Source organism: Lutjanus erythropterus, chromosome 19, assembly GCF_056507025.1.
Source record: "Lutjanus erythropterus isolate fLutEry1 chromosome 19, fLutEry1.hap2, whole genome shotgun sequence".
NCBI lineage: Eukaryota > Metazoa > Chordata > Actinopteri > Lutjaniformes > Lutjanidae > Lutjanus > Lutjanus erythropterus.
This window is the reverse complement of record NC_139335.1, coordinates 1,148,011-1,160,000: the sequence shown is the minus strand read 5'-3', so window position 1 is coordinate 1,160,000 and position 11,990 is coordinate 1,148,011. Positions and strand designations below refer to the sequence as shown.

Sequence of the window (11,990 nt, the reverse complement as noted above, 5' to 3'; positions counted from 1 at the left end):
CAGAGTAGAACAGTAGAGAACAGAGAGGAGAACATGAGGCCAATATTGTACCAATAATATCAGTCAGCTGATATTAACAGACTCATGATGCAGAATCATAAACATATTATTATTATTTGATTATAATTATTGATGCATTAATGTGTTCATCACTAATGTTGCTGCTGGTGAAGATGGAGCTCATTTTAATGACTTTATAAACTGCTGGGTGGGTTGATGTCATTTAATTAATTGATAATATTTTGTATTATTAATCTGAATGTGAAGCTGTAAAACAAAGTATCATAAACTGGAAATACTCAAAGTACATGAGTAAATGTATCATTAACTGGCTGATGCAAGTTTCACACAAATAAAATTCAAACATGAAGCATTTCTGTCCGTTCCTGTTAATAAACGGCACACGTGTGAAAATTAAGTCCAAATGTTTCTCAGTTTTCCATCAGAGCTCAGACGGTCACACACAGAGAAAAAAACAGAAGAGAGAAGAAAGTTTTATTTTGTCTTTTTGTAGGAAAAGTCCCTCTGATGTCATCGATGCGCAAAATCAGACATAGAGTTGGTCACATTTGTGCAGGATTTTGGAAAAATACTGACAGATTCCCTCAGCACAAACACACCCGCTTCAAACCAAACTCTGTACAATTTTCTGACCATTTAAACAAATTGCTTCACCATCATGATGACAGAAAAAGTATTTTCTCCCCCGAGGCCAAAAATATCACTCTGATGGAAGACGAGGAGGAGGAGAAAAGGAGGACGAAGAGAGGAATGAATCCCTTTTTCATCCCAGTTTGTCTTTTCTCATCAGATTTTAACATGTTAACTGTACGGGGGCTGGATGTTTACACCACTCAGCCCTTCAAATCACATCAACGCTTAAACTTAGGCATAATTAAGACTCTTGAGTGACAGGTGGGCGCCGTCACAGGTGGCACGTCGCTAGTCAGTCACTTCGGCCACCTCAGCTCCGCCCACGCTCCACCTCTCTGACCCTTTTTTGGATTAGCAGAGACCATAATCATCAATTATTTTGATAATCAATCGTTTTTGGGTCTTTTTTTTTCTCTCAAAGTTTCTCAAATGTGAACATTTTGAGCTTTGAAAAACAGTGATCAACATTTTCTGCCATTTTCTGAGTTTTTATCAACCAAACAACTAATTAATTAATCAAGAAAATAATCAACAAATTAATAATGAGGATAAGGAGAATAATGACTTCACCCTCTAATATTGCAAATAAGGTCACAATTGCAATTTCAGTCAAAATAATCACACTTACATATTTCTTCAAAATTGTTTGGCCTTAAAAAGAACCAATCACTGCTGAGGAAAGTTGAGGACAGGAAGTGAGGTAGAGGAAGTGTCAAAATAAAAGGAAAATAAGAAAATGATTTGTTGTTTCTCCCTGTTAGACTACTTACTACTTTTACAGCACAATTACAATGAGCTGCATTAATTATTTATTAATCAACTATTAAATTAATTGCAAACTATTGTGATAATTTATAAATCACTCTGAGTCATTTTTTAATTAAAATAAAAGTCTAAATTCTCTGATTTCAGCTTCTTAAATGTAAATATTTTCTGGTTTCTTTATTCCTCTTTGACAGTAAAACTGAATATCTTTGAGTTGTGGACAAAACAAGACATCATCTTGGACTTAAATAAATATTTTCTGACATTTTATGAACCAAACAACTTATCGATTAGTGGGAAAATTATTGCCAGATTGATCAAAAAAAAAAAGGTCCAAACATGAAAACGGTCACGATGAACATTTGGACGTATTTTTCACTTAGCCAGATTGTGACAGGATTAAACTTTTATGGATCAAACAACTAATTGATTAATTGTGACAAAAATCAGCAAATTAGTCTCAATGAATGGAATTGAAAAATGAAAAAATACTACATTTTTCTGCATGTTTAATTATGGAATGATTAATAATTTAATAATCTTCTTCTGCTCCACCACTGACTCAAAGAAACAGAACTATCACAGCAACACATAAATCCACGGCTCCAAAACGACTGCTGCAGAGAGCGCCGGCGCTCTAACATGACGAAGCATTTCCTGCAGCAGGTGGAACAATGATGCAGCGTTTTTTTTTTTCTACCACAGCAGCAACCATGACGCCTACAGAATCACACAGAATATGTGATATGAATACCAGAATTTCACAAAATCTGACAATCAATGACAAGTAGGCCTGAACTAACCACGCTACGTCTGCCAGATGAGGGTTAAAGCATCATTTTAAAGGAACATTACTGAGAGTTTTGTGCAGCCTGTAGTGTTTGTCAGTCACACTCACTCACTCAACAGCATTCGCTCAGACTCGCGTGGAGTCGGAGCAGCGAGGAAGAGGAGGAGGAGGAGGAGAGCAGCCAGCGTCACTGTGATGTGGACGATTACATAAAAATATAATTATTACTACCGAGCTGCTGCTGCTGCTGCTGCATGATACAGCAGCATCTGTTACCGGCAGGATTACGTGAGCCGGATTTCACTCCAGTGATCATCCAACATGGCCGCCGACGAGTCGACAGGAGGAGGAGGAGGAGGAGAGATTCATTAATGACCAGAAAATAAAAAAAGAGGATGCTGACTGGACTCCACTCTTCCTCTGTGGTGTCTGTTTCACACAGACAGAGTCAGAGTGAGCAGAGTGAAAGAATGTGCAGCAGACGGAGGGAGGGATGGAGGGAGGAGGACGAAAAGAGAGGAAAATGATGTAAAAATGTAATGACGGATTGAGGGATGAGGACTGTAGGGATGGAAATAGGGGTGCAGTAAAGATGGAAATGAATGTGGATGGATGGATGGATGGGGGGGTGGGGGATGGGAGGACAGGAAGATGAAAACGAAAAGTGATAGGTGGACGAGAGCTGAAAATAAGGGGTGGAAGAGAGAGAATGAAGATGAAATAAGGGATGTGAATAAAGAGAAAACACGCAGTAACAATGGAGGATAGAAGGATGAAAGAAGAGGTGATGGATGGATGGAGGAGATGATGATGAGGTGGTGGCAAGACGACAGGGACTGGAGGATGGGAAGAAGAAGAAGAAGAAGAGGAGGATGGAGGCTGAAATAAAATGGAGAGATGGATGGATGAGTAATAGAACAAAGAAACTAAAAACTAGTTTCCAACCAAACTCCACTCAAAATTTAACCGATTTTACCCCAGCCGGGTCAGTGTGAGTTCACCGATTGATGGAAGTAAAAGTGGGTGGAGCTAATTCTACAGTCGGGGCCATTAAGACACCACAGAAGAAGAAGACACAACAAGATGAACCCAGTCTAAGGTCAAATGATCTGATGTTTTCAGCTCTTCACCAGAAGTGGTGTTTAAGTCGCATGAATCATCACATAACATCATTTATCAGGGGTGAAAAAAAATCGATTCACTTCAGTATCCTGATTCTTTTTCAACTGATTGATTTTTTAACCCTTTTTTTGAACCCTGAATTGATATTTTACAAGATAAATAACCAGTACTCTGTCTGTTAGCTTTATGCTAACACATAGTGGGAATTACCATTAACATGCTAATGGCAATGTGGAACAAATGATTCATTTGACTTGACAAACTTAAATGCTCAGTATGTAATTTCTGCTGCGAGACACAGTAACAAAAGAAAGTCGTGAACAGGGATGTGATGATAATTGGTTTTATGATAAGCCGCGATAAAATTCCTGACGATTATTATTTCAGTTCTTTTTATTATCATAATAACCACAATTGATTACAAGTTAGCAGCAGTCTCCGGACTGAAGCGCATCAGAAAGGAAATGATGTAATTTCAAATCTTTGAGAGGTTTTCAGAATAAAAGTTGGTGTTTCAGCACACTTTAATTTAGAAATACCACAATAATATTGAACTGTGATAGTTAGTCACTATAATCATAAATTTTTCAAACTGTTTCATCTCCCGATTCTCCAAATCCATGATTCAATATGACTTTTGATTTTTAAGGTCACATTCAACTCAATTTATTTTTGTAAAGATCAACAGATTTTATGGTTTTATGTCCTGACAGCTGTCATTTACATTTTGCAAGTGTTCTATAAAAGAGTCTTTTTTTGGTATGAAGTGTGATATAAATAAAGCCATAAGCTGCAGTGTGTCGTCTTTTAAGTTTCCTGTCTTCTCTGGACAGACGATGGACGCTGCACGTGGGTGGCGTTGGAGAGAAAAACAAAATATTGGGAGTATCATGGTCTCTGCCTTTGATTTCAATTGTTGAAACTGAAAGCTCAATTTGATTAATGTTCAATTTAATATTGAAATTGTGCTGATAAAAATCTATTTGACATGACTCAGGAGAAAATCACGTTCACAGTCGAGGTCACATATTAAAGCTGTTGAAAGTACAGCTGGGCTGTACGCCGAGGACTTTATCACCTTTGTATCTATTTATTTTATTTGTTTATTTGACAGGGACAGCACACAGCTCCTTAGCCGAGTTAGCTAAAAGCAAATATATAGTGTTGTGCATCATTTTTTAATACTCATATTAAAGTTTAAATTTCTGGTGCAGTGACTCTGTCATATATAAAAGTTTTATTCTCGTTAGCTGTCTTCCTTCCTCCCTCTCTGACATATTGAAAGTGTTTTCACAGTAGCGTCTCACAGGAAACCTGAATAAAATGACAGATTTCTCTATATTTAAATATTTTTAAAAACATCTGGGATAATGTGAGCACACAACTCAACTAAATGTATAACACAGATCACATTAGCTTGATGCTAACACATGATGAGAATGATCATTAATGTGCCAACTGAAATTAGCACCATCATCACAGTGTTGTTTTCTTAACAAACAATCCATTTTACTTCACACACACAGTGTTTCAGTTCTGCCACTAGGGGTCTCACATCAGAACAATAAAAGGACATCATGTTTGATGCTGTCATGAAGTAGCATAGGATCATGGGAGTTGTAGTCTTCATTGTTAAATCATGGTTGCTGAAAAACAATTTTTTATCCATGTTACATTTTGTCACATTCACTGACTTCCTTCCTCACTCTCTGACGTATCCGATGTCTGTTCTCATAAGTTAGCAACTGTTAACACAACTCAACAAAATATATAATGTTTTTATTTTATTTGTCATTTTTTCTTCCTATAGCTCTAGCCTGATGAGCAGGGGCAGCTAATGTAGCACTTTCCTCCAAAAATATTTTATTTTTTACACATTCGCTGCAGGAATGAGTCAGAAAACCCAGAAAATAGTTCATACCTTTACACCTCTGGTTCTCTCGTCTGGAAGTCAGTGAGTTTTTGATTCAATGTCTGAAATAATGTCTGTGGTTCTACAACATAAAATCTGTGAGTTAATACTCCAATCCTGAGTTTAGAAGCTTAACATGTCTTGAAAAAAGCAGTTGCAAACAAATGCTAACTTGCTAACTCCTAGCGGTTGCATTTATGATTTGAAAATCACAACGTTTTGTTTAAGATTATCTTACTGGACAAAACGTGTCAGGATCATAAACTTTTTATTTTCTGCACAAAATCAAATTCCAGTGGAAAAAAAAAATCCCACTGGCTGTTTGTGGAGGGAACCAGAGCGATGCTAACATCAGGCTTGGACTACAAAAACACGTCATCCCTGAGACACAAGGTGTTATGTTTTTCCTCAGGACTAGTCCCGCCCTGCTGTAATCTCATTGGCTGTGTAGATATTGACAGTTAGGAGACATTCAACATGGTGGAGTCGCGGGAGACTGGACTTCCTGTCCTGCATGAAGCTAAATGTCACTGTTAACTTATTGTTTTAATTAATTCATTCATTATTATTATTATTATTATTATTATTATTATTATTATTATTATTATTATTATTATCAACATTATTATTTATTATAGTTCTCAGTTGCAGTTTGGTTTATGTAAAGGGTGAGAATGTTCTTAGGCTAAAATTGAGCCTTTCACAATATTAGAAAGGCTTTCTGACGATCACAAGGATGGGTTGTCATGGGCAACGAGTACTGGCCAATCACAGCACAATAGGGAAAATTATTGCCAGATTGATCACTAGTTGAAAAATAGGTCCAAACATATGAAAAGAGGTGGAGCAAACGGACGTATGGATTTTTCAACTGACAAGATTGTGACAGGAATAATTTTATCATTACACCCCTAACATTGATATTTTCTATTTTATCTATTTTTTTTATAGGACAAGTTTAGTGAGCAGCCAAATGTAGCCATTTATTTAAAAAAATATTTTATTTATCACTTTATAGTGATGCTGCTGCTGAAATAAAACTCAGAGACTGACTGACATATGATGACTCATGATGTTAAGTTCAACTTTTACACACGGAGTCGTGTTAAAAAAGAAAATAAAAATAGCAATAAACCATAATATTGAATCGCAGTATTTATTGTGGGAGAATCGATCGAGCCCGTTTCTGTTTTTACAGCTCAGACGTTCCTTTTTTTATGAACAAATTAAACGTGAGTAAAAAAAACACAGGTGGACGCAGGGAAATTTTACTCAAGAGACGGAGGGATGAGGGGAGGGAGGTGGAGGAAAGGATGGAGGAAAGAGGAAAGGAGATGTGAGGAAAGAAGAGAGAAAGAAGCAGAGAAGATGGACAGAGGATGTGAAGGGATGGATGGATGGATGGGAAAGTGAAATAAGAAGTGACAGAGGGAATGACGAGAGAAAGGAAAAGTGAAATAAAGAATGGAAAAGATGAAAGGAGAGGAGGATTGTAGAGAGATGGACGGATGGATGGTTGGAAGAAGAAGATGGGAGCAAGACGAGATGGAAGGATGGATGGAATAACATGAAAAAGAGATATGATGAGGTAGAGATGGAGGGATGAATGGATACAAAGATGACAGGATGATGGAGGGATGGAGCTGAAATGAAATGGATGAAAGAAGGGATAGAGGGAAAGGTGAAATAAGGAAAAGGAGAATTAGGATGAATGGTGGAGTAAAAAAAGAAGATGGAGGACAGAGAGGATGATGGAGGGATGAAAGAAGGGATAAAAGATGTATAGATTGTAAAGTGATGGAGACGGACGGAGGGATGGATGGACAGCAGTGCGGTAAACTCCAGGCGGTGTCTCTCTCTCTCTCTCTCACACACACACACACACACACACACACACACACACTCGGCATTCAGATGCTGATGTATTGATCAGATAGTATTGATCAGGCTCTGATCAATGACACACAGAAATGAAGCTGAAGAAAATCCAATCAGATGAAAATGAATTCATAAAAATATCCAATAAATCAATGGAATCAAATGATAAATAGATAGACTGGCAGATTGATAGGGGGGTAGATAGGTGGATAGATGGATGGATGTGTGTTCTACAGTTCTTCGCTGCCTGACGCGAACCCGGTTGAACCCGGGTGGTGGTGCTGGTGGTGGCGGCGGCGGTGGCGGGAGGCGCGTGGAGCTGCTGCAGAGTTTGAGCAGCTGATGTGACACCCCCCCCCCCCTCCACCCCCCCCTCCCCGCCGTCACCCCCCTCCTCCCCCACCCAAAAAAATTCCCCCACTATCCGCCCAAACCGCCAGCATCAGCTGTTCGCTTCCTCTGCCGCTCCTCCGCATTTACCGCACGCGGTAAAAAAAGAAAAAGAAAAAGCGGTCTCACCCGACGCAGAGCCACAGTCATAAAATGGGTGAGGCTTTGGTACAATAAAGGGACCCCCCCTCCACACCACCACCCCCACACCACCCCCCACTACACCACTCCACCATCACCACCCCTCCCTCCCCTCATCCACTATGAGCCACGCAGGAGCGGCAGATAAAACCGCGTCCTCCGCTCTGATTCATCCATCCATCCCGCCGCGGATCGGATCGATCCTCCTGATCGGGACTGATGCTCCCACACTCACGCGGCTCTATCAGGGAGGAGGCGCGCGGGCTGCAGGATGCGGCCTCGAAAAAAAATCACTGCATTTTGGTCCGCGGCTCGTTTCAGAGTCAGCTCTCCTCCTCCTCTTCCTCCTCCTCCATCAGGTCATCCAGGCACGCATGCATGAACATGCACGGCCAGGATGCTTATTTATTTATTTTCAGCCAAACCCGTTTTCCCATCATGCATGCAGCGCTGCACGGGCAGAGAGAGCCTGAGCAGGGCCTCTGCGTCTGCAGCCGCCGCTCCGACCGCGCCGCGCCGCGCTCACACACCACTCATTAAAGGCGGAAAATAAAGAAAATGGAGGCAGCCGGCGTTAACCATGACCTCCAGCCCCAACACCCCCCCACACACACTGAGGGAGAACCACCTCCATCACCTCCATCCACCTCCATCCGCTCCGCGCTGCAGCTGCTCCTCATCATCACTCTGTATTCACAGCATGAAGAGCCGCAGCACCGCCTGCACCGCCTGCACCGCAGCACCTCCTCCGCACACAGGCCCCATCAGCTCTAATGTGGGCTTTTTAACTGGTTTTATCGCACCGCGCCGCAGCAGCGGAGGAGAGGCGGCGAGGCCGTGGAGCTGCAGCAGGAGGAGCAGCAGGAGGAGGAGGAGGAGGAGGAGAGGAGGAGGTGGGGACATGGAGGCCGACATGATGCACATAAAGAGGAAAATGAGAGCTTACGCTTCGCAGTTCCGCCGTACGGTCCTTCATGGTGTCGCCGCGCCGAGCTGGCTGCTAGAGAGCGGAGAATCGGCCCTGGTCCTGGTCCGGGTGCGGGTCCTGGTGCGGGTCCTGATGCGGGAGGGGAGGGGGGGAGGTTTCCAACACCGCGTCGTTCGTCGTTTTGCGCTCCGAGACTCCCCAGCAGGCTCGTGCTCCTGTGTGTCCTCCTGCTCGTGCCGGAGCTCCTCTGACAGACACAGAGATGGAGGAGGAACAGCGCGGTGTGACGCGTCTCCGCCTTCTGCTGCTGCTGCTGCTTCTTCTTCGGTGGTGTTTGTGCTCCGTGCGCTCCTCCTCTGCTTCGTCTGGTTCTTTTTAAACAGCTCCTCTCCGCCGCTCTGGCTCAGGCTGCCCCCCGCTCGCTCCGCGGCGTCCTCCTCTCGCTCCTCGGTGCGGTCGCAGTGTGGCCCCGCAGCGCGCAACGCAGCAGCAGGCGGCAGGAACAGCGACCAGGAGAGAGAGAGGAGGGAGGAGGAGGGGGAGGAGAGGAGGGGGGAGGGAGGGAGGGAGTGTGGTACTGATGCTGCAGAAAAAGAGAGAGGAGGGAGGGAGGAGGGGGGGGCGCTGCGGAGGGGATGGAGAGCCAGTGCGCAGGCGTCAACTCCCTCCACCCTCCATCTCTACCTGCTGCCTCTCCCCTCCCCCCTCCTTGCCTCTCCTCCGCCCTGTTCCCTCCCCCCTCCCCCCTCTCTCTCTCCGTGCTGTGTCGGTGTCTCTCTCTCTCTCTCCCCGCAGCAGGGGGTGTGTTCGGTTCAGGTGAATGAGGATCAGGAGGGAGCTTTGGGGGAAGGGGGGGGGGAACAATCTGTTCATTCTGCCTGTCCAAAGGGTTGGAATGGTTACTCTTAAAATGTATAGTTACTGATTACCTTATAAAAAAATATAGTCAGTTACCCAATCCAAGTATTCAGGCTCATGGAGTAACAGATTACATGTAACTTATTCTTTTACAGTTACAGGAAAAAAGACATATGTGATCACAGATACATTTAGTAAAATGTGGATTATTAGTAGGATTATAAATTTAAAATATATTTTACATTTCAGAATAATAAACTGAGCAGTTCATCATCACATACTGGGCTGAAAAATGCTTCACTGGGTTTCAACTCTAACTTTATTTTGTCTTTAAATAAGAAAAGAGAAACAACAGCACAGTGTTGTTAGCTGAACAAACCGAAGGCTAATGTTAGCTGCTAACGTTAGAAACAAATAACAACAACAAACTTAGCTAAAGGTTTGTGTAGCTTAAAGTTAGCAGTTGTTCTTTGTAGCTAATGTTAGAAGTTGGTCTGAAGCTAATGTTATCTGGAGTGTAGTATTGTATGAACACTATATCATTCTTTATTTCAAAATGTATTTTAAAAATTGTTATCCAGCCAATACTTATCAATAAACTGCCAATAACTAACTCCTCGTCCATTTCTCCCCTCACCACCCATTAGCCTGTATATCTGAAATATAGCCACATATTTAAAAATACTGCAGAAATATATGATGTGAATAGTTGTATTCAGTGGTGGAAAGTAACTGAATTCATTTCAAGTAAAGCACTTAAGTACAGTTTGAGGTACGAGTATTTTCGTATTCTGCTACTTTATACTAATACACCAGTACATCTCAGAGGCACATATTCTACTTTTTACTCTGCTACAATTAATTGATAAGTTTACTTATAGCACTTTGTTGATTCTGATTAATAATACAAAATACAATCAATAAACAGTCCTGAGTGATAAGATGATGATGTATTACAGATATTAAGATAAAACTTTATTGATCTCTGAGGGGAAACTCACAGACTCTATGCACCTCCACTACATAAAGTCATAAGGTTGTGGAACGTGAGGTACCAGCAGGGGTGGAACCAAGTCACTGTTTTGCAAGTCACAAGTCTTAAACTCTGAGTTCCCATGACAACTCAAAGTCATAGTAACTTTTCAGCCTGATTTACAAAGATACTTAGTTGCTAAGCTAATGTTAGCTAAGCATTAGCTTTGTAACTGTTAATATTAGCCTTGAGTTACCGGTTTTTTTTGTGTAACTTCAAATGTGGAATGAAGTTGCTAGTTGTTGTGTCTCTGTCTGTAGTTTTCATCATTTTGGAAACAACAATTCATCTTTTTTTGAGCACCTCAAACTTTTTGTGCATAAATGAAAGTGTCCTTGGTATAATTTTTACCAGCCGGAGCTCAGTAACATAACGTTGGTCCTTCATGGTTTTCTGCTGTCTGATTGGTTCAAATAAAGTGGAGAGGAAGTGGAGAACGAATATTGTTAACGTTCATTGATTCAGCAGATGAAGGGAAATTAACTGATTCATGAATCACACTTTTTAAGTTTTTAATCTTTGGGCTTTTCAAGTCAAAAGGCTCAAGTCCAAGTGAATTCATGAGTCATTGTTGTTAAAATCCAAGATGGGTTGCAAGTCTTTTTTGATTTTTTGTCATGTGGACAAGTCTGAAGTCATCAAATTTTTTTCTGACTTAACTCTTGAGTCTGGGTCCCTGGAATCCGGTACCCTCTCTACCTCCAGCCTGTCAGTCTGTACCCGGGGCGTTAGCATTAGAAAACTGAGGGGGAAAAAAGGTGCATTGTTAATTTGCACACAAACACTCTGTCTCTAGCAAAGTTTTTAGCAAACTACTACAGACAAGGTAACGTTCGCTGTGACCGCTAACAGACTACCAGTCAATGCAGCAGTGCTCACTGGGAGATGTAGTCAAGCATGTCCTCACTCAGAGCAGAGATGTCCATCTCTGCTGTCTCCATCAAGGCATGAATATTCTCCCAAACAGACACGGAGCGCTGCAGACATGTAGTTCAGCTTCTCTGTAGGAGTTGGTATTTTAGCGCCTCTGCTTCCCTTGTCTTGCTACGCTTTTATCTTTTATTGATGCTTCTTTGCTGCTGTAACACCATAAATTTCCCAGATGTGGTACTAAGAAATGAATATCTTATCTTACATACAGTATATCATAATCTATTTTCCAAACAGGAAAACACAAACACACTTACACACACTTACACACACTTACACACACACACACACACACAGCATCTGTACTAAAATAGCAATGAGGCTAAACTCCATTAACTGGAAGGTCACAGGTTCGATTCCTACAGAAGCTTCAATGTCCTTCAGCCTGAAACTGAAAACCCGACAAGCTCAGAGTACCTGGTCTCAGTCCCAACTCATCACATCCTGACATGTCATCACCGACCCTCAGAGACTCGGACTCGGACGGTTCTCTAGTGACTTCAGTGTGAACTCATTCGTGGCTCTTGTAGTTCAAGGGTCAACAACCTTTACTATTAAAGGCAAAGGAGCCATTTTTGATTGAAAAAGA

General features: G+C 41.8%; 1 protein-coding gene across 1 annotated transcript in view; it reads right to left on the bottom strand.

Moving 5' to 3' along the window:
- The window catches only part of stx1b (syntaxin 1B), a 59,859-nt gene extending 50,778 nt beyond the window's left edge, over positions 1-9,081 (bottom strand). Inside the window, exon 1 of the mRNA XM_084743583.1 lies at positions 8,599-9,081. Coding sequence (XP_084599709.1) covers positions 8,599-8,628 — 30 coding nt within the window. The 5' untranslated portion in view covers positions 8,629-9,081. The remainder of the gene's footprint in view (positions 1-8,598) is intronic.
- Positions 9,082-11,990: the final 2,909 nt, after the last annotated feature.